At 39.2% G+C, this 23,669-nt stretch overlaps 1 protein-coding gene across 2 annotated transcripts in view; it reads right to left on the bottom strand.

Annotated features, from left to right (window-relative positions):
* Positions 1 to 435: 435 nt before the first annotated feature.
* PLD5 (phospholipase D family member 5) overlaps positions 436 to 23,669 on the bottom strand; it is a 166,058-nt gene continuing 142,824 nt past the window's right edge. For both annotated transcript variants that reach the window (XM_041477187.1, XM_041477188.1), the window contains 5 exons: positions 10,615 to 10,812; positions 7,323 to 7,462; positions 5,429 to 5,594; positions 2,040 to 2,154; positions 436 to 761 (listed from right to left, as the gene is read on the bottom strand). In XM_041477187.1, coding sequence (XP_041333121.1) covers positions 526 to 761; positions 2,040 to 2,154; positions 5,429 to 5,594; positions 7,323 to 7,462; positions 10,615 to 10,812 — 855 coding nt within the window. In that variant the 3' untranslated portion in view covers positions 436 to 525. The remainder of the gene's footprint in view (positions 762 to 2,039; positions 2,155 to 5,428; positions 5,595 to 7,322; positions 7,463 to 10,614; positions 10,813 to 23,669) is intronic.

Below are 23,669 nucleotides of genomic sequence, written 5' to 3' on the forward strand. Positions count from 1 at the left end.
GATACTCAAAGTAAACGCTCAAAACCAGTAAGTATTTTTATGACAGGGTAGTTATTCAAAGGGAATTATTTATATGGGTGAAACTTTGCTAATTCCTTTACATTTTCTATTACAGTAAACCTACCATCTATCTCTATGTTGATAATAACTGATCTTAGAATGCCATTTCATAGCTCAAATCTTCATTTTGCCTCAAGGTTTGCTCTAGCCAGGTTGGCAATTGGGGAAAGTCCTAAAACAGAAACATTGACACATGCTGATAAATTTAAATGTGGAACATTAAAATTTACATGGAAGCGGAAATGACATTCAGTGTCAGAAATAACAAATTTGAGTCTTAAATAATCCATATAGAGAATATAGGTTAGACAGATTTAATATAAGTGTGCTTTTTCCTAAAAACACCCCCCCAAACCAAACTTCTTTTTTTTTTCTTTTTCTTTAAGTCTTTTGTCTGTAAATATGAAAGAAGGCTACACCCCAACATAATTCTTCATTGCCATACTAAATGGTAAAACAGTCTTTCTAATTCACATTGCTCATGGAAGTCTTATTTGAAGTTCCTTTATTGAGTTTGTGATTAAAGCAGTTTGGGATTTTTGTTGGTTGTAAACTTTTGGCATAATGTGAATACCAGTCCCTTTCAAAAACAGCCTTGAGTTGCTTAATGATGCTTGTGCTGTTCCCCGCGTCTGCTTGGTTGATAACAAGGCCAGCTCCAGCATTCTGCGTAAAAGCATTTCCTACCCAATCAAAATTACCTGCAAGCAAAGGCAGGAATAGACAGTGAGTTTCTAACATTAAAAAAAGAACCAAATAAAAAACCAATCTCCCTCAAGACAATCCAGGATGAAGCACTACCATTTTCCCCAGTGCAGAGATGGAAATAAGTTAGTTTTTTTTTAATAGCAGCAGGAAAAAAAAGCTCCAATACATACCATGCGTAGTGAAGATTGTTTCTGGAAGTTTTAACAGCTCTAAGTCTTCAGAAGTGAAAAGAGATTCTTCTATTTATTCAAAACTAATTTGCTCTTCTTTTTACATCTATTACATTATTATTCCATTTACTTTCCTCACTGGCCTTTTCAGTGCTAAAAATGATTTTTTTTTCTGTATAAACAATTCAAAGTTCCAAACCAGTAGATATTTTACAACTTACCTGTTAACAGATACTATTTGAGGAAAGAAAAATAGGTTTTACTGGTTTATGCCAGTTATTACAATCTTTGTGGAAATCTAAGGTAACAAGTAAGCACTTTGAATCCTGGGGATATCAGGGCAAAAAGGTTATTTGGACTAATGGAAAACAGGTAAATCAAGTGCTTCAGCTACTTTTTTTTTATTTCACTAAAACTGTAAGTATTTCAAATTATACACTTAAAACACATGCAGTATTTTGGACAAACAGGGCTGTTACTTCACCAGGAAATGTTAAGAATTCTAAAGTTATCAAGGATGGTAAATTGGAACCTCATCACAACGGACAATTTTTCCTATGCTAAAAGTAAAAAAAAAAAAACCAACAACTTTTATGGGGTGCCACACAGCAATTTTAGTTAAATACACTTTTAACCCAAAATACCAGTTAGATATGTACTTAGTGTTAGGAAGGTGTCTGAAATGCCATTATAATAAATGGAGTAAGGCTTTGGATGATGAGGATGAAGAGCATCTGTACAGTATTTGCCAGGATTGACCATAGCTCTAGTAATAACATGGGGAAAGGAGAACACTCCTTCTTCATTGGATTGCAGAACAAGAGAATATGCTAATAATTATACCTGCTTCATAAATTGTGTTGTATTTGTGCTTTCAGTCTGTTTTAGGATACTGAAAGCAGAATGCTGGTCTCGAGAAACTGATTTAGAGGGGAAAAAAGAGTTTTAGATGAGAAAGTTCAGTTATCATTCAGGTTCCCAAAGAAATGAACTATTATCTTCACTTAAAGAACATATCAGCTGCAGATTGCTCCTCTACAAAAGGTTGTTATTTCAGGCTTTTGGATACAAACTAGAATTTCTTGAGATGTGGTTACTTACCAATATATGCAGCTCCATCAGTCACCATGTATTTGTTACGATTCAGTTTGGGAAGGGAAGTGTTCTTCTGTTCTTTAAGAAAGCAGGCACTCTCTTCCTCAAGGTCAAAGAATTTCTGCCATAAAATAGAAAGAAACAGGTTAATGAGAATTGCTCTACAAGAGAGAGAAAAAATACAGTCTGTTCTCTAATCTTTATTGAAAATTAGTTGGTACTACAGAACAGCTTGAGTTTTTATTGCCAAGCATTACCTTTAATAAAATGCTGCACCATTGTATTTCTAATTAAATTCTCATAGTTTGTGATACTCCTGCCTTGGCATTCTGAACTATATAAAGTGTATGGCTACTGCATGCTAAAAGCAATACAGTGCCAGGTAGTAAAGGCTGTAAAATGAAAAAAAAAAAAAAAATCTGTTCTCCATGGTAAGAGCCAGGAACTTTTTTTAAACTCATTTCCTCATTTTTCAAGGGACACTGGGGTTTGAAGTCTGCTTCAGGATTGGGATCAGTGACACAACAACAGCTGAATTAATACCTCTGCAATCACACATTGCATAGTTTCCAACAGGAAACTTACGATTTCAGAAATGTAGAAGCTTGTCAGGATTGAATTTGGTATAAAGAGATCAAATTTTCCAGGCAACAAGAGGAAAATGTTTTACCCTGGAGAGTGAAGTATGAGCAAGATTTATTTATTTATTTGTTTGTTTGTTTATCTATTTATAAATTTAGAGCTATATGCACTCCTCATCTGATCAGTAACAGACAAAAATGAGCAAGAATACACCTGCACAACTCAAAAATAGATTCACATGGATGCTCAAGAATAACTTGGCTGTAGATAGATGTTCCTTGCCACTCCTTTGTGTTTTCCAGTTGTCTAGAGACAATTTTGTTCTAGGTCATAACTTCTGCAGGCCCTTTCAAAGCACACACCTTCCTCTGTTCAGCACTGCACCCAACAGAGCTGGCCCCTTCCTGCTGCTCCTTTCAGAGTTAGAGCAGGCATTCGCACACACAGGATGCATTTACAGGGTCAAGTACACAAAATTTAAGGAATACAGGAATTAAGGTCCCAGGAAGCACAGTGGTGAGCTCTTCACCTTGAGTCTGCCCTTTCTGATTCAAGCTTTAACTTCATGACCACATGTGCATAGGACAGAGCTCCCTGCTTCAGCAGCAGTTTGAGATGCAGGTTACTCCTTGCCCTATGGCTGTGAGCTTATAGCATTTAGTTAGTCCTCAAACAAAGCTTTCTAGTGCAAGTTCTTCCAGTGACCATTTTCTTTAGAGTACTTGTATTGAGTTTGCATTCTCAAAACAGTTTCAGTTGAAACCAGTAATTATTAATGCTTCTGTGAATGAGACTCGGAGATGCTGCAAATGCCAGGTGTAACAGGGTTGCAATGCCCTAACTCTATACTTGCAGTTAGGCAACACCAGAATTTGCAATAGCCTGGTCAGGAGAAACCAGGAGGAGACTCCCATCCAACAGAGAAATTACATCTGCATCTCCTTCTCCAGAATGGCCATTGGCAAACCAGTGCACCCTGCAGCTGCAGTCAGCCATTGGCACTCACTGCAAACTTTCAAGCCAAACTGGTCTTTCCATAGGGATAAGGAAAAAAAAAAAAGAAAACAATCAAGACAATGCATATCACAAGGATCAAAAGCTGAATGAAAAATAAGAAGCTACTGAGTATGCTTTGTAGGATCCCCAAAAGAACAGGACAACACAGGGATAGGAGGTCATGTGGTGCAGGCGTGTGTGGCATTTTGCAAGAGGGAAAAGCAGTGTTTTCAATAGTTCAAAAGGTAACTTAGTTTTTTACTTTTTTTAACCTATTCTTTCTCCTCCATACACACACATAGTTTTGTTTCACTTTGATCCTGGCTGTAATGGATGAATACAGAAGAAATGCATCTTTAAAAAGCAGTTGCTCATCTGACATGCTTTTTAAATTAAAAGAGAATTGAGATGGAGCCTATGGCACTGTTGTGCCAAAATCAAGTCGATAACAGCAAACTCTGACCCTTGGGCTATTACTCATACCAAAGTTTATTTAAGGCAGTGGTTCACCCAGACTGGGAAACGTGATGCACAGCACAGAGGTAACTGACTTAGTGTTGTACCTTTACAACTCTCTACAGCTGATTTTTTTCCTGAAAGTTGTTCTTGTATTTTCTAACTGCAGAGACTCTACCTGGACTATTTACCTGGACTCTACCTGGACTATTTAGAACAGATGTTTAGGAGCAAGTTTTATTCCTTTTATCATTTAGTTCTTGACAAGATAAAATCTGTACAAAAGATTTTTCCTGCTGTAAATAGATGGTAATGGATATTAGGTACCACTTTGCAAAAAAATTTTGAATACGTAAATAGAATTTTGATGATAAACATGGAAAAAGCTAGAAGTTATTTAAAATTGAAGTGGCTTAAAAAGAGTCAGCTATGTATGGGGGTTTTTGACTTAAAACCACACTTTATGCTACTTTTTTACTGAGGAAACTTATAATAACAACATACAGGATAACAAAAATCCCTATTTCTAGATACACATAATACCACTTATTGTGTGTATAAGAAATAGTACTTCCTTTTTAGAATTGTTGTCAATTTTCAAACCGCCAGAAGAATTTACGGGATTATCAAGTTAGGAAATCAAAATAATTCAACAGATTATTTAGAACTTTTACCTGAAAAAAAACCAAAACAAAGTCAAATAAACCCACAACCCCCTCCCCTGCAAAGATCCAAGGTGGCTGATTTCCAGTGTGCTTCATTTCGTGAAAGTGAAGTGTGTCACACTGGAAATAGCACTTACCATACATTCTGTTCTCTAATACAGTTGTATGGTATTTCTCACTTTCCTGCACTGCATGTCTAATGTGGCCCCAGAGTGGTGTTTCTGTCTCCACAATTTTGAGTTTTTATTCTGAATTTAACGTAAAATCTTCATTATTTTTTCTTGTACTTTTCACTTGACTGAAGATAAAGGAGATGCTTACACATCTTAACAGTAAGGTTATGTGAATGCAGACTAAATCATATTTTTGTCAGATTGACTCTTATCTCACAGTATAAACATGACCAGTGGCTACAGTTCGCTCTGTTGGCTCCCCTGTGAGAGACCACGAGGTGTTTTGCACAGGCTGCCCACCACACTGACTGCCTTTTGGCGCCAAGGTATTTTTCTGTCTCAATTTCAAATTCTGTTAGTACTAGGAGTAAATTATTTGTTCAATATTTTACATTTCTTGATATTTAATTGAATTTAAAGACTTTGATAATAACAGAAAAAATTCTCAGTCGTTATATTTTCTTGATTTTTTTTGGGGGGTGGGGAATAACTTATATTTTAAAGTAATATGAATTATACTTACAACTTTCAAACTACAGCTTGGAACTTCAGTGCAAATAGCTTTCAGAGATGAAACAAAGTTGAAAGTAAGGGGATCTGTGTCTCTTGAGAAACTTATGAGAAGTCGCACTTTAATACTTCGTAAAACTAATGCTTCTCTTATCTTCCCATCTAAATACGGCCAGTACCTGTGGAGAAAGAAGACAACATTTGCAGAGAACTTTTAAAGCTTGAAAACATTAGGGAGAGCCGCTCCCGTGCTGGAGAGCCGCTGCCAGAGGGCGCTGCTGGCCAGCCCAGACACGGCCACAGAGGATTTCCCTGCAGGTCAGGGAACTGGAACACCGCATCCCTGGCTGGCATCCCTTGTTCACCCCCTGAGCATCGGGCCAGGGCAGGCTGGGGACCGGAATGCCTTCTGTAACTTCTTGGGAAACAGAGCTGCTGTGCAGGGTGCCTGTGTCCTTCAGGAGCAGCAGGTGAGATGGGCTGCTTAAGGAGGATGCTATGTGATGAGGAGTGCATAAATTCTGCCAGGAATGGGATGGTGGCTTCCACGGTGCTATTCTCACAATTGACAGTAAGCTTTGAATTCCTGACATTTGGTGGGAGCAGGTCAGGGCAGGGAGAATTAAACAAAGAAAAATGCATGTTTTCTACATTCCAGCAGTATCAAACATCTGGGCTAATGAAACCTGAGCTCTACCATGCCAGAAAATAACTTAGAAGCATGAACTGGGAGCTGGCAAGGTAGCGATGCAGGGGCAGTGCCTCAAACACAAAGCCATGATGAAGGAAAAACGTTGAAGAATTCACACAGGTGCTTCCCTGCATGTCCCTAATCCAGTAGATTTCTGAATTCTTCCACCATGAGAATAAAGTAAGGAGGAGTATAGGAGATAACATACAACACTGTAATGGTTCTACACACTAAGATGCTTTCCAAGATAAAGGAGAAGTAGGAGGGATACATAACATGAGACTGTGGTTCCCTATGATGGAGGCTGTACCTAATGAGTTTATTGGAAAAACTCTCTCATAGTCTTAAAACAGTTTATGCTTGGTATCAGTTACATGATAATTATTTTTTTAAAATTTTGAACAGAACAGCTCTAAATAGAAAAGAGTACATAACCACATGCTTGGTTTGGCTTAACTGTGTTCAAATAAAATGCAAAGATGGAACAGCAGACTTTGCTAGGTTCTATATTCATTGTGAGCATTATCAAGAGTAGGAGGGACCAGTGGATACTTGCCTCCTGAGCTGGATGGTTTTGATGCACTCTGGCTCCAGTGTTGGGCCTACGAATGCTTTTTAATGGTCCATACAAACTGGCTGTTCGAACATTATGTAGTTTTGTTTGGTTTTAGCACCTCTCAGCTAATCAAACTGTGAAATCATTCAAATGTAATCTATTCTGAACGGGGAATTTTCATTTATATGTGTATGCCAGTAAGATAATGACATTTCCCACACTGTATACAAGTATACACATTATTTCTCTCTTAACACACACACACACACACACACTCTGTCATGTTGAATATCTGCATGATACTCATAATATGCCAGTAGTTGTGGGCTCAGAATAGTCAATATAATAGTGCAAGAAATAGGATTATTGTATAAGCAGACTTATATTCCTGGGTCCCAGTCTCATGCAGATGGTCAGACTAGACAATTTCTGATCTCCTTCAACAGGCAGATCCAAAGCTTAGGACCCAGAACTGGAAATGTCCTCTTAGGTCCCAATTCTGCTCCCATTTAAGTCAATGGTAGGACTCTCACTGATTTCAATAAGAGCAGAATTGGGCCCCAAGAAACTGGTGCATAGTAGTAACTAACCTCCTGTGGGTTCATTTTCTCCAGCAGACCCTGCTGGCATTGTGGGAACCAGCTGGACCTGGACACTCACCGTTTAGCATTGGTGTTGATGACAATGGGCAAGTAGTCCATGACAGCAATGTACACAAACTGTTTGGCATCGTCAATAACACTGTAGATAGCTTCGATATCCAGGACTCTGTCCTTGGGGCAGAAGAGTTTAGGTGAGTTCTGTGAAAGGAAAAGTTCAAATATGGCATTAAAAACTATTTATTTTCTCTCCCCCTCAGTCTTCTAGAGAAGAGAAGTAGTATCCATTATTTTAGCAGAGATTATTAACTAATACCTTCATCTGTCCTGCTCCTGCTAGAATACTCAAAGCTACAAAGGGAAGCTACTTGCTTACTTGGCCCTCAAAAGCCTCACCATTTAGGTGTAACTGTCGGTAAAATGCAAAATACACAGACTTCAAAACATCCACTAGCATGAAAGAAGCTGTAATTGAAGTTAAATTTCAGAGAATTTTGCTCCAAAGAGCCCCAGAACTGGTTTCTATTAGATGAAGTGTTCATATGTTCCTGCCACATGAGCGTGATCCTTCACTTGTGAGCAGGAATTAAGTGTTTTATGTCAGTTGCAGGGAGACACTGCAGTTTTGCAAGAAACTTATCTTTAAAACAAAGCTTCAGGCATGAATTTCCCAGTACAGAGCTGGTACAAGCCCAGGTTGCAGCTTTTCTGCAATCCTCTGGGGCTGTCAAAGGCAAGGTGAAGCCAGTGGAAATTGCTCATCTGTGGCAGATGTGCCCAGGACTTTTTATTCTGCTGCACAAGCAGGGAGAGAAAAGAGAGTCCCCCTTTCAAGCTGCTTGCAGGCAATGACTTCATTCCTGGGACAGAGGTTGTGGAAGGCACTTTAACCCAGCTGGAACACGTGTTTTCCTGCCACTGTATCACCTTCTCACCTTTGTTACTTGCTTGGGTTGCAGCTGACATCCAGATGGGCATCTTTCCTTTAGGAAAAGATCCCAGAGGTTTTATTAGTCTTCCTTAATTTCAGTACACTGACTGTCACAGTGTTTTCTTATTACTGACTGATGTTCTTAAGGATTTACTAGAACTAAGTACAGAAAATACTAGAAAATTAACTGTAGCAAGATTTCAAGACCAATATTCTAGATCCATTCCTGAACACTAAAAAACCAAAACCTTTTACACTTTTTCAGCCAGCCTGGAAGATGAGTTTGTTGCTAAGCAACACTAAGCTATGATTCCCAAGTATAACAAAAAAATTCAATGACTGTGTATTACGCTTGATTTATATAGCACAAACATTGAAATAAGTTTTCAAAAAATTAATTTCAGCTCAAGAAAAAAGTGTAAAATGATTTAAATATTGTTAAAATATTAAATAGAATTATTTCAATTATCTGACACTTTTTGGAGGTAATTGCTCTGAGATGTTATTCTTAACACTTTTATTATTTTCTTGAACTTTTAAGTTACAGAACAGCTGGAGAATGAAATTGTCATGCATTTGTTTTATTCAGTTGTATTCAATACAAATATCTGAAAGTGAAAGACCTCCTGAAGATAATTAGGAGAAAAGTCTCAGCAAAAACCCTCACTGTAGCACTGTGCTTTGGCGTTCCACTTGTTACTCCATGGCACAGCTGATCCCTGCCCCACAGCCATGGACTGGCTTAGGACTCGTCTCCATGTTGTGTAGCACTTGCCGTTCTGATCAAGCACCCACCTGTTCCTCCTCTTCACCTGCAAGGAACAGGCCTTTATTCCGGCTGGGAACAGCACCTTTCCATGCCCCTGCTCAGGGGTGTGCTATCCCGAACCCACAGGGAGGCAGCAGCCTGTCTCTGCCCCAGGCAGGACGGCCACGGCAGCAAGGGAACTGCCTGGCTCCTGGAAACTCCTTCTGATCATTAGCTCAGGAACACACAACAGCATTAACATTTGGTCCACCAAGTCAACCCCAAGCAACTCCAGGACTGCACTTAAGAGGGGCAAGTCCCAAGTGGCTGTGGATACAAATTTAGGTATCTCTTGGAGTTGGATTTCAGTGATCTGAGCTCCTGAGTACCACTGAGTCCTTCCTTTTATTTTCTGAAGTGAAATACCAAGCCTACAGGAAAGGAAAAAATCACAGAGAAAGGGAACACTCTACAAACTGAAAAAAAAGGTAGAGTCTCTCTCCACCTGCCTTTGTCTAGGATCCCAGATTCCTTAATCTGGGCCTTAACCAGCTTTCAATTCTGTGTTCCCCTCCAGGATCGACTTTCAGCAGGATGTCTCCATTTTGTACAGATTTCCTAGAAAGGAGTAGGTTTTCATTTCACAGTGCATTAGCAAACTGTCCAAAACTGTCTCTCATTTAAGCTAGTCCTTAAGATTCTCCAGAATCAATGGAAGTGTCCATTTTTTCAAACCACTATTTATTCTGGCTGTCCTAGGCACTTCCACATTTTCACTCCAAAATAGTTTTCTGTCTGTCCACTGATTGTAGGAGTAGGAAAAATCCTGGACAGCAGAACATTGCCTGGTGCCCAGCAGGTGAAGGGGAACCCTGCCCTGTATAACCACTCATCTGCACTGTCTGATGCCAGTGGCTGTACAACTTAAAAGTGGCTATAAAGCAATGGCGGTTTTGCCCTTGTTTTAGAGAGAATGGAAAATTACTCTCAGCAACTTTATCTATATTCCTGATTTTGAAGGGGCAGTTTACACTCATGTAATTACCCCTAAAATGAATGACACTCCACATCTTCCATCATCTCTATCTCACTGGGTACTTTTTTCCAGTTTCACTACATCACTGATGAGATGGAGGATTCCGTTTCTTTCCATTAAAAATATATGCACAGACAGTGCTTCCATGGGGATCACTGCTTGGATTTTAGAAGTTTTAAAATGTCATTTAAAAATAAAGCTGAAGTAGATGATCTTGTACAGAAGTACAAATGTTTTGCAATAGGTGAATTCTTATAAATTACATTGATAAAAATGCAAACTCTGCTTATTCTGTATTATTTTCTATGTCTGATTAATTGTTCATTTACTCCCAAGTAATTCACATTCTATCTATTAGAATAAATAAAATGATTTAAATTGAAGGGTCTCTGTATTGTTTTGTGAACATGACTGGAAAAGTGTTGAACATGGCAAAAAAAGGGAAATTGAATAATACTCAAATGAAATCCTGCAGCATTCTAAAGTCCTGACAAACTGCGTATCATAGAAACCAGAATTAAACAAAAAATAAAAATTGTGATTTTTCAAATTTCCAGGTCTTTCAAAGATCTTGTGGGTTAAGTACATTTCTTCCCTATCCTCCCCCACCACCCCCTGGAACTCATTTCAGAACTTACCGACACAAAAGCTTCTGATTTTGTCTCGTTCAGCTGAAGTGTCAGTTTATTTTGAGTATCGTACACTCCATAGAGTCTCTTAGACCAACTCGGAGGTATTTTATTCTTATACCTTAATGAGCTATACAGGGCAAATATCCTTTGTAAATCCAGGACCAGGCAGCTACAGTTGTATACAATGACGCCAAGTTCCTTCATCTGTGAAATTAAAAGTTGGATCATTAGTGATATTTTCGCTGATGGATCTGTGGAAGTATGCAGCAAGAACACAAAAACCTCACCTCGGGTACCCCAGCTTTCTGGGTGTCAGTTTCTTCATATGTTAAAAGGGAGATAATGATACCTTTCTCTCACAGAAAGTACTCGTAAGCATAACAAGCATCAACATTCTCACATATAAATTATGAGGAAAAATAGTTCAAGTAAATACAGACAGCAGAGTACAATTAAATTCTTTAGCCTTCAACAGGCACAATCCTGCTTCTCATTTAGGTAAAGGCATGTCTTCTGGATCATAAATCTTGTCTTGGCAGAGATTTCATTAATTTTACACCCCTAGTAGCTAAGTTGTTGACAGAATTTCATGCTAAATGTATTGTGTGGCTTTTGTAATCAAAGTGTAACCACATGCTCACTCTCTCCCCTTCCTTTGCTTTGGAACAGCTCAAGAAAGGACTGGTGTGGGTCTGGATGCTATTGACCTCTCATTACCTGTATTTAATAATAGTTCAGCCATCTTCTAAAACAAAGCAAGAAGAAAATCTGCATGTATCTGTTGGAAAACCATTTGTACAATAAATATTTAAAGGATCCATGCTGTTTTTTTGCAGGCAAACTCTCTGCAAAGAATGCCTGGCATTATGAAGAAAACAAGGGTGGTATGAACTCTCCCGCATGCTTACCCTTTCACTCCAAAATATTCCCACTGATGTTATTCCCTTAGATGAGATCTCCACAGTTACACAGACTAGTTTCTGGTAAAAGCGTCTTTCTGTAAAGCCTGTGGGAACTCTGAACCCCGCACTGATGATATCTCAGAGCTTGTTCCAGTGCAATTCTCCCTGACTGCAGATGCGAACCACTCTGCAGGAGTGGGCAGAGAGAAAGCAAAGGATAGAACTGAACCTTGACTCCCTGTGTGATGGGTGAACACAATACTCCAGTGAGAAGGAAATTCTATGGGTGATACATTCTTCATGTCCCCGACCTGGAAATACCACATCCCTAAGAATACACAACACTGAGGTATCTCGTTCCTAAATATTTGCCAAATAGTAACCACAGGAAGAAGACCTAATATTATTGCTACCTAAATCAGAATATTTCTGCAAGCTTCTTTAATCTGTTAGCCTGCACAACCTGAAATTTGCAGAGAATTGAAAAAACCAGACATACTGCACTGCAGTCTTTCATTTCTGGATAAGCCAGTAAATTAATTTTTATGCTAAATATAAATATGACCAACATCCTAGCTGAAAAATCTATTTGGAATAACTTCCTTAATTTTTCCCCTGGGTGCTGGTATCTTCGAGGATGCTCCTGTATTCAGCTCTAGGCTGTCCCCATAGTCTGGGCACTATTTGTCTCCAAATATTTTTAACTATACATTAGCACTGTTTTCACTGTGTGCTGCCAATACAGCTCTCTTAATTGCCAGGCATGCCATTGCAGAGGACTTGCTAATAGTACTCTGTTACATCTATCTGCATAATGTGGTTTAATCGGCTTTTCATGGCTGTTAGTTGATTCTGACATAATTATGTGGTTACAGTTTTCCTTTCATTTATCAGTCCATTATTACCATTCCACTTTATCCATTCTATTAAAAGTAAAGATGAAAGGGTCCTCAATGCACACCAGAAGCTGCCAGGATTGCATCTGCATGAGCAACTCTCCTCGCAACAGGAGCGCCTGCAGTGCGGCCCCTCCCCGAGAATTAAGAGACTGTCCTTCTGCCTAAGTGGTTCCTCACGTAGAGATAGGGAGGAAGCCAGGGGCACTAATGGGTTTTGTTAAATGCCGCTTTCACAGATCACCAGCTAGCCGGAGTGCCAAGCGAAGCATTAGGCACGCCTTAGCGCCAGCCTCTCCCCAGGAGCAGGAGCGCACGGGGAGCGCAGGGCCTGGCGCTCCCGGAGCCGCTCCCGCGGGAATGCCGGGCTGGGGCGCGGCCGCTCCGCCGCCCGCAGGGAGCAGGCTCAGAGCGCGGGCTGCAATGGAGCCACCCAGAGATGTGGGTACAGCGCAGTAATGAACGCTGCCTTCCCAAGGTGTTGCGTCTTGCAGCTGGCTTCTCAAAGAACTGATCAAAGCTTTTCTTGTTTCTGAAGCTTTTCCCCACGGGGATTCCCTAATACATGATAGAGGCAGGGCTCCTCTCCCTAGCTGGGAAAACACAGATATCCTCTGCTGCCTGTTTTCATTAAGCTTTTATAAGCTTAGGTTCAAATTTAACTCAACCTGAACAGTAGATTCAAAGCTACAGGCAGAGGGCAGACAGCGACTCTGATGGTTGCTGCACAAACCAAATTTTCGTAAGGAACCGGTTTCGATGTCAACCTGTCACTTTGTGACCCTCTCAGTTTAGGCGTAATACATCCCCTTGAAATGCAAACAATACATGTCTGTAGTAAAACCCCACCTGTCTCTTTTCTTGTGTAACAGCCCTGGTAAGTTTGGAGACAAAAAAAAACGTGTTTCAGAAGCACCTTCTACACTGAGCGTAGTTTTACTCCCATACTCTGAGGTGAGGAGAAACTGCTTTTCTTCCTATTAATCATGAAACCTTATAATCCTGGAGACATAGGGGGCAGCAGGAATCTGGTAGTGACAGATTAGTATGAAGTGGTATGACATCTAGATAAGGAAAAAGACTTCCTCTTCTGTTTGAGAGCTGCTGTCATTACAGACTTTTCTTTTGTAGTCTCAGAGGAGAAGCAGAAAAAAAAATCTATATTGTAAGAATCAAAATATGAGTGTTGCTCCCTGACTTGTCATCATGGAAACCTTCAGGTAAGCATCATTTGAGGTATCTGTTAAGGTAAAACCCTTCAGGGCAGGAGCTCTTCAGGCAAGGGAAGTATTTCTTCATCCTGCGTTTTAAGAGCAATTAATACAGTAATGAAAATGTCACTAAAAATTAAAGTGAAGAAGATCTCAAAAAATCAAAAGCTTAATGAAACTAAGGAAGATAAATGTGAAATGAAAATATGGAGTAATAAATTGGTTACCTCAAAATGGAACAAAAGTTTTTGGAAGATAAAGTTGTACAGTTGCTTGTGAGTGACATTTGCAGGGCATGTGCCAGGGACTGCGGAAAGGAATGGTTATCTACACAGAGAATTTTGCGTCCTCTCTTAAGCAGATTTCTTCTCCTCTTTGTTAAGAATTACCATGCATGCTCCAATCAAAGAATGAAAAATATGGGAGCTGGTTTTCCTTGTTTTTCCCCATGCCATTTACATTTGTGTAGAGCAACTATTAAAGACTACCAGACTGTTTGACTTCCTTGCCAATAAGGGCTTTCTTAAAGCACCAGAAGAGTGAATAATCATACCTGGATTAAGAAATGTAGTTTCCTCCCACTGTACAATGATACTCTAACTACAGAACTCAGTTAAGCTATGAAAAGTAATAAATATGGCTTAGGTAGAAAAATAGTAATTTTTATGACAAAAGGAGGAATTCCTTGCTAAATTGGACAAAAACCAGCATTTCACAAACAGGAATTCTTACTTATTCTTTTTCCATGTGCATTCATAGGCATCCTCTGCAAAAGGAAGAAAAAACATGGGAGAAGAACCTGAACAATGCAGGCTGTGAACACAGCACTGTAAGATTCCTACCCTGAGAAACAGAGTGAGCAGGACTTTTTTGGTCTGTTTGGGTCATGGGCCAGAGAGGGTGTTCGATGTGTCCTTACCCTGCACTGTGCAGACGAGACAGCTCATTTTATATTTACCTTGAGCTATACTCTGAGAGACAACCCCGCTGTGTAGGCAAGGTACTATTTGACCTACATAAGAGTGACACAATCTGGTTCACAGCTTGCAATATCTGAGTTGTGGCAAATGTAGCAGGAAGCTTTAGAAAACCCCTTGCTTAAATAAAAAGTTTTTAGCAGTTGTTCACACCCAAACCTGATCCTGTAAACAACAGGCAGCTCTCCTCAGGCAGGAATTGCCACTTGCCCAAAAGCTCTGGCCACTGGCAGATGCCAGGAATCCATTGCCTGTGCTACAGAAACCCTGGATTAACTACAGGGAGCCTATTGCACACAAAATTTACTAAAGTAGACTTTTGGTATACAGGATAGTGTATGCATCTGTCATTTGCCTGTGTTTGAAAATGTATTTAATTGCACATTTGAGCCTCTGATTTTTTTAAATGACCAGTTTCTAAGTAAATGACTGACCAAAGCCAGAATCACAACAGGGTAAACTAATGGAATAACAAAAAGCACTCCATACTGGTAAATCAATTACTAAAGCCTGTGATTTCAATAGCTTCTAAAGGAAAGTAATATACAATATATTCATTGTCAGTTTAAGACAAATCACAGATATTTACGCTAATCTTTTTATAAAATATCCTCTAATTATCTAGTTACCCAGCACTCCAAACATACTTTCTTTTTCATTATCAGGCTTACCTGATCCTTACTGCAGACCTCCCTTATGTTTTGATATGGTATCCTTTAATACTGAGTGAATATTCCCCAATCATACATAGCACACTGAAGGCTGCCTCTGTGGAGCTATTCTTTATCTCTCTTTACCAACATATACCAATATATCTGCTGAGCAGATATGCATGCCCATCCCATGCCAGGCACAGGTGACAGCCAAGGCCTGTGGCAGCAGTGTAGGAGGAGAAGGGCATTCTGGTGGGGGTGACCATCAGCAGAGAGAGAGTTAGAGATTTGAGAAAGGTAAGAAGTGTTTCTCTGTGCGGAGTTGTTTGCTGTGACTGCTGTAGCACACTTTGCTGGAAGAGGCTGACAGGAGCAGTGCTCATCACAAATGCACCATTCAGGCAGACCTTGTTTTGATGTAAACCAAATGTGGAACCTGATGCTGAACATGCTGAGAAGACTGTAGCACTGCTTGGCATCTCTCTCACAAAACCTCTGCAGGTATTACAGTCCCCCACAACAGCAAAAGGATGTGCCTCAGCTAACACTTCACTAGAAACTGAAGAAACCTACCCTTACGTTCCTGAGACAAAAATCCTCCTTCTATGCTTGGCTAGTAATACAGTACAGAGACTTCACACTTTGTTATGTTAAAATCAAAAGTAATTCAGTGAAATCCAAATCCAGCACAGTCCTCTTTCTGCTCCATGTTCCACTTTTCCTTTGCTAGGAAAATGGGAGCTACATTGATAATGGGAAATACTAAGCAGAAAACATTAATGCAAATGGGAAAGCACTATTTTCCTAGGAAGTTAATAAAACTCGGTCTAGCTTAAAGTATCAGAAAGTGAATAAATCTAAATTAACAGCATCTTTGGATGTCAGAAATCATCTAGAGGACAATTAATGCTTTTACTTGAATTCCCTGTTATTTTGACAGCCACAAATTGCTTTAGAATATTACTTACAGAATTCAAACATATTAAATTTTGAGACTACCTATTTCAGTGTTTAATTGTGCAACTTTCCTGTTTTCTAAAGACAATTTCATTGAATAAATGGTATTTTTAAAATCTTACATTCAGCTCTCAACCATTCTCAAATTAATTACCTTGTGAATCTTGCACTTGGATCTCTCTCATGCCTGGCCTATGTACTACAGTTTTGTAGGTTTTACATTTCTGTCATCTAAGGTTAAAGGTTAATTTTCTATCATGTAGGTTTTAAGTAATTTAAAAATAATTGCCAGGTAGAATTTCTGATGAACTAGAAAAAAAGCTCTTGCACTTGACAAAAAAATGAAATTTCAACCTGAGCCAGGAACTCAATCTCATCACTGAAAATGGAAAACTGTCACTCAAGCCACTGTGCTGGAAATAAATGTTAGCATGTGACCAAGAAAAGGTGATGCCTTTGATAGAGAGCATACCCAGCATTTGTACTGAATGTCACTATAAAACCATGACAAGTTTTCACCAAAGGAAAGGAGGTGGTATAAGTGGACTGACTGTACCACTGAGGCTGATAAATTTGAATTGTCAGCCACCAGCAGTCCAGCTGTCTTTAATTCTCACCTTTAGAAAGTACACTTGATAGATTTGGAGCTGTAGGTCATGCAGAAGTCCCAAGAAGTTACAACTTCATATGTTATTTTTACTAATATTACCTAATGACAAAAAGCTGCTCTGATAAGGCAGAGAAGATCTTTAATGAGCTGCTAATTTTTGTATTCCCTTCTTTTTTTCAGTGGTCCATAGGCAAAGAATACAAAACTGCATTGTGATGCTCTACTCATTTCCACTTCACTTCAGCTGCACCATTATTTTTCATTGCACCCTGATCTTAAGGAAATCATGCTGAGAAAAAAAAGATAGGCTTAGCATTTCATTTCTGCTGAAAAGTACTGCTGCTGAGACACAAAGCAAGTTAGGCACCCAGGCAGAAGAGAGCTTGTTTTAAAATGGTGTGGTTTAAAAAGAATTTTGTGATGAAGAGGTAGCAATGCATATTCAAAGCAGAAAAGCAGAAATCCCCCGTGTCCTCATCACATTAGAAAGAAGCCCCATCATGATTTTTCTTTTTCAGCCATCTGTTCTAGTGATACGAAAAACTCATCAAAAATAAATTTGTTTGCAGAAAAAATCAAATAGAATTTGTTTAAACCATGGACCACTCTGGGATGATGTTTACATGGACCCTACCACAGAATTGTGAGTGCAAGTTTAGGCTTTTTACTGCTGTTGTTTAAGCTCACTAACAAACCAAGCCTGACACATGGCTAATTGTCAGAGCAAGCCAGAAAGCAGAACTGAATCAGTTAAAAATTCGTTGCCATATAATATATCAGCATAATTAATATCACTTGCCATAATCACAGCTTCTTTTATAGTTTTCAAACGAATTTTCAGTTTACAGTTTCATTACCCCCTCAAAGCAGGCACAAGTGTCTTCTTTAGGGGAAATGGAAACTTGCAACTGCAAGAAAACATTTTTCCAAGATCATGTTTGATTTATTTCTTATTTTACTGCATGAAATTTAATTAATGTGAATTCTAATTTGATTCTATTTCTCTTTTGAAACAATTTTGTTCCTTTTGTCAAAGAAAAGTGCAGGCTGGAAAGAAAAGGATCATGTTGTGTTGGCCTCCCATCTCACTGCTGGCAAGCTGCATCACATTTCAGTCTTTGTGTCATTCACATGACATTAAAAATTCCCTTCTCCAGCAGAACCACAAGAAAACTAGCAGGTGAAGTGAAAGACCCTGCTAACACCTGAAAAGGGCTGGACTCTCCTTCACCAGGTACATGTGTGTACCTCCCTGAAGCCTCTTTCCATCTTCCCTGCACCAGAGCCTGTCCTGTCAGCCCTTATCTCGCAGTCTCTTCACGCAGCAGGAAATCACAGCACGAGCCCTTAGCATTTGTTCTCATCCTATGCAATGCTGCAAAGGGCAGCCTGCACACATCTTCTGCTGTGCAACAGAGAGAGGAGAGTGCAGAGGGCTCATCTCAGAGTAAGGGCAGTATTTATATCTAAACATTTCTCTCAAAGCATACAGTTTCTTTGGGGCTTTTAGATCCATGGCCTTCAGGGAAATGCAACAGCATGTAGTTGACTAATTGGATGCATTATTTATAGTGTTACTGACACACAGAGTGGGTTTTCCTTTTGCAAACTGAATAGAGATTGGTAGCAGGCATGCTGGGGACACAAACCGGGACAATGACATTGCATATGAATTATTGCTGTAACTGTTGAGCTTTGCCAGACTACCTGATCAGAATAAGAAACATATTTTCTTGGTGTAAGCAGAGGGTCGAAAGCACCAATTAATTTTTGACTGAGCCTTGATTAAATTCAGTGTACAGGACCTTGAGGTAAGCTAGAAATCCAAGCAGTTTAGACACATAAGGCAATTTAGCCAAATGGTACACAGGCAGCCCCAGAACAATGGCTAGTCAATATGAAAATCTATTTTAGAAATCCACTGTGCTCTCTGTCCTTTTTTCTTGAGTAACCATCTTAGATATTTGTGAGGTTTCTGCTGCTTCAACATGGAAGCAATTTCTCTTGTAAAGATACAATCCCGATAAAGGCCCTTAGGAAGAAAACTGGCAGTTAAAATAATACATCATATTTCTGCCTCCTGACTCTAACAGTACAATTGGGAACACAGAATGACAGACTGTATAAGGCTGGAAGGACCCACTGGAGGTTATCTGGTCTAGCCTCCCTCCTACGAGGGTCATCCTAGAGCATATTGCACAGGATGGCACCCAGACAGTTCTTGAACACCTCCAGTGATGGAGACACCACAACCTCTCTGGACAATCTGTTCCACTGCACAGACACCCACACAGAAAAGTTCTTCCTGTGCATCAGTTTCTGGCCATTGCCTCTTGTCCTATTGCTTGGCACTACCACACAGAACCTGGCTCCATCCTCAACACCCTTCCTTGAGATACAGTCATTGATGAAATCCCCTCTCAATCATCTCTTCACCAGGCTAAGCAGGGTGAGTTTCCTCAGCTACTTCTTGTGAGGTGCTCTAGCCCTACATTTGAAAGAAATGCCTAGTAATTCATCTTACTGATTTGAAATAGTTGCCTGTCCAGTATCACAATTCCTATGACTTCCACAGTTCTTTGAAGACACTTAGCAATTCTGTTTGCAGGGGCTGCCTGCCCAATACACCTGCCTCATGCTGGGATTAATAGTTTTCCACTGAGCAGTTCCAGTGAAACATCAATGACTTCACTGTTTTGATGACTGCTGTTTACTTAGAAAAGTTAAGAAAGGTGACTGCATGATGACTTCTAAACCAGGCCTTGATTCTTATGACGACAGTATAAAAATCTGAAAAGGTTAGTGATGACATTAATGCTGCACATTCATATGGAAGGAATGCTTTGTCAGAATCTATTTTTTTCTGCTTGATGACTTATGGGTATAGAAAGATGAGTTTTTATTCTGAACTGAAGAATCATTTGTCTTTTATAAAATGACTGAAATTATTGTCCTTCCTTACCCTGACTCATGGAGATTTATGCCATGGTATTTCAGCCTGATTTACTGTGTGTCTTTTTCACAGGACAATACCAAATCCAGTTTTCCATGAAAGGATTCAAACTTTCAAGCAGAAGGTGACTGGGCTCCATCTGGGAACCTTTTGGAGTTGAGGCAGTTCTGAATGAAGACATTTTTCTAGGGGGGAACTGTCATCTGTGCAATATCAAAGTGTGTGTGCGTGGGTGGAATCACATATTGGGAATACACTTGCATGATTATTTTAATGTTGTTATTTTAATTGTTTAGTTGAACAAGATTGATCTGATGGGGTATGCTAATAACTAAATCCCTCTGAGAGGAATCTGTCTCCATTTGTTAACATTGCTGACCAAGATTAGTTGCCAGCAAATTCTTGTGGAAGATGACAGAATAGATTGTGGTGCATTAGCTCCCCCATCAGAGATTCAGCTTGGGTTAAACAAACAAGTTTTCTTTCAGCCTAACATAAATCAAATTTTTTGGAAAATGGTGGATTTACTGCCTTTTTTATATCCATGTAAGTTTACTGGTTATTTCAGACTACCCCTGGGTAGATCACTGCAGAGATGTGCCTAGAAACAATTTTTGTCTCTGTGACCAATGTCTTTTTTATTTATTTTTTTTTAAAGGCAAGACAACATCCATGTGAGCTATTTGTGATGCAGTTTCTGGGAGATCCTCCTAAACAGTTTTGATAAATTTCAACAGCTTAACTCTTAGAGTGCTGTGCCTTATCCCTAGGCCATAGACTCATGCAAGCACACCTCACCAGTGCTGTCTATTCACCAGTAGTTGCTTCGAGATAGCAGAAGAGGTTTTAAAAGCTGTCTCCTTTTTTGCATGCACTTTTATGGATGATTTTCCATCCTGTGTGCAGTGGTGTACAGTTTGTGTTCTGGCAGCAAATTCCTGCATGCCTCCAGTTCCTTAAACACTTTTAGAACCCATCTAAAATTCTCAAGTCTGATAATGCTAGTAAACTGATATTATTTGTCAATTATCTGAGGGACCAGTAATAAACCAGAACCAATCGCCCTCTCTTTGCAATATCCATTACTCTTAATTAAGACATAGTATGCATTAAAAGGCAAACAAATGATTATGAGGTTAGTTTTACTGGAGAAAGAACCTTCTATTTTCCTTTGGGGTTTGGAGATCCAACTACCTGAATATGCCATGCTACTTTGGAAAGAAGTCAGTCTATCAATTCAAAATGGATATTCCATAATTTTGCTCTGCAGGTTTATTATTTATTGATTTACAATCTATTCTTGATTACTCCAACAGCAGGTAAACCTGTTCACAGGACTTCCACAGCACAAAAAAAAAAAACGATGAGAAGAAAATATAATCATAGAATGATTTGCATTGAAAATGTCCATAAAGATCATCTAGTTCCAACCCTCCTGCTATAGGCAGGGATGCCATTCACTAGACCAGATTGCTCAGGGTCCCATCCAACCTGTCCTTAAACATTTCCACGGATGGAGTATTCACAATTTCTCTGGGCCAACCTGTTCCAGTGCCTTGCTACCCTCACAGTGCAGAATTTCTTCCTAAAATCCAATTGAAATCTACTCACACTAAACCTGGTATTCAGCAATATTCAGGTACCCAGCTACCTGAATATGCCATGCTGCTCTGGAAGGAAGTCAGTTTATCTGTTCAAACCAAATATTCCATCATTTTGCTCTGAAGGTTTATTTATTCTGATTTACAATTTATTATTGATTATTTCAACAGTAGATAAACCTGTTTCACAGAACTTTCAGAGCAATTGAACAAATTGACAAAAAATCAAAAAGACAAGATCTGTGATTTCAAAGGTCAAAACAGTGATGAGCATATTCCTACAGTCAACAGAAATCAAATAAAAACATGCAACAAGCTGTTGATGTATTTTGCCCTCTCCTACACTAAATACAGACACATAATGCAGATGATTCATTGGTGCATGTGAGAATGGAGCACAACAGTGGGAGAAGTATGACAAACGGGAATAATTTCCGAGTTCCTCAGAGCTGGGAATCAGCACTGCACCGAGAGAAACTAGCCAAGCTGAGAGGACTTTCTGGCTCCAACTGCAAGGTGAAGATATAGCTCCCATGCTGTTTTCAGTCAGTAAATCACAAAACCAGAAGGCCACAGCAGTAAGGAGGAACTCGTGGCACTACCAGGCAGCAATGAAGCACATACGTGGCACAAGTGGAGCAGCCACATTACCACATTCCTGTCCGGTTTTAACCAGCCCCCTGTGAGCAGTGCACAGCAATAGTGAGCAGGAGACAAACAGTCCTTTTGCTTCACTGATATTTATTTGTAAATACTGGTTGCATAGGTAATAAATTTCAAGCAGAGTAACCATAATGGGCAACAATGTCCTGATTTATTGGATGTAACCAAGAAAAAGCAGCCTGTCTCAGTTAAAGAATCAAACAAAACATTCTACTTCCAAAAATGCAAACTTTTCACCATGATAAATGCATGCTGTAAGATCTGCACATTTACAAGAGTATCATCTCCCAGTCCCCTAACTTTTGGGGGACAAGGAAAAAAAAAAAAGAAAAAGAGAAAACAGAAAAGCTGCAATTTTGGAGATATGTATCAGCCACTAAAGTGCTTTAGATTTGGTCAAAGATAAAAACCCTAGCCAAAAGCTCTTAGTGAAAATAATAGAAGTATTTTCAACTTGTCCTTTGAAGGACAAGCTGCAATAGCATCATAGCAAAGCTCTGACAGTACAACTAGACTTCTATGCAGCAGGAAATAGAAAAAAGTAATAAATAGTGTAAGTAAAAAATTACTAAAAAAGTAATTGTCAATACAGCTCGGTAATATCTCCCTGTGCCTGCTTTCTACCCATATTGCCTCATTTACCTATGCTTGAAGATCTGGGCTGCACTTTTCTGTTATCTTTAAAATATTAGCTAGCTCAGGAAATGATTGCATAGACAGAAAACCCATGAAGATTTTTTTAAGGATTGGATCACATGGATAACAGCACATCAAAACTTTTTAGAAGAGATATTCTCTATCTTATGTAAGAGATATTTATTAACCCAGAAATACAAATTTAGATAGAATACACCAGTATTATCTTGCCTGTACTTTCAGCCTAGTATTTACCCATCTGAGCTTGATGGAACCTCAGTGGACAATGAGGTTGAAAGAGCCTCGTTTCATGTTATAGGACACTTGAGACTGTGTTCACTTTACTAATAGCAATATGATACTGAACACCACTGGGATAGTAAGAAAATTAAGCAAATTATTAGAAGAAGATGGGAAAAACTGACAAAGTGCACATTAGGGACAAATCTGTAATTCATACTAGCACAACATGGTATCAAATGGAAACTCTCAATATAACTGGCTTGACTGAAAAGACGCAATTCTACTGTCAGACAAAATATCTTATCTCAAAAGGGCCAGATGCACCATTATATAACTTCAAGAGACTCAGATAAAATTCAGAGAAACCACTGACTGATTATAGACTGCTTTTGCTCTATGAGCTCTGTAAACATCATCAATAGAAATTGCAAATGTGCAGATCTTGTCTCAGTGGTCAGTTTTGAGAGGTGGCTCTGCTATGGCAAGATTTTGGGGAAGCTGGAAACAAATAAGATCATCATGATGTATTTTTGAGATATATAGAAATCCAGTGTTTATTACATATTGGTTTTATTGGAGGACAATATTTTCCCCACAATTAAATAGAAAATACATTTGATGATATAATTTGAGGAAATCATAATCCCCCTTTCCTAGGAGAGATACATAAAAAGAAACACAGCTTGCATTTGCTTCTGGAAGCATTCCAGAGATTCTTGAATTTTGGGTAAGTTTTCATTAGAATCCATATCCCCAGAA

This window comes from Pyrgilauda ruficollis, unplaced genomic scaffold (genome assembly GCF_017590135.1).
Source record: "Pyrgilauda ruficollis isolate IOZ18807 unplaced genomic scaffold, ASM1759013v1 scaffold4, whole genome shotgun sequence".
In the NCBI taxonomy this organism is placed as follows: domain Eukaryota; kingdom Metazoa; phylum Chordata; class Aves; order Passeriformes; family Passeridae; genus Pyrgilauda; species Pyrgilauda ruficollis.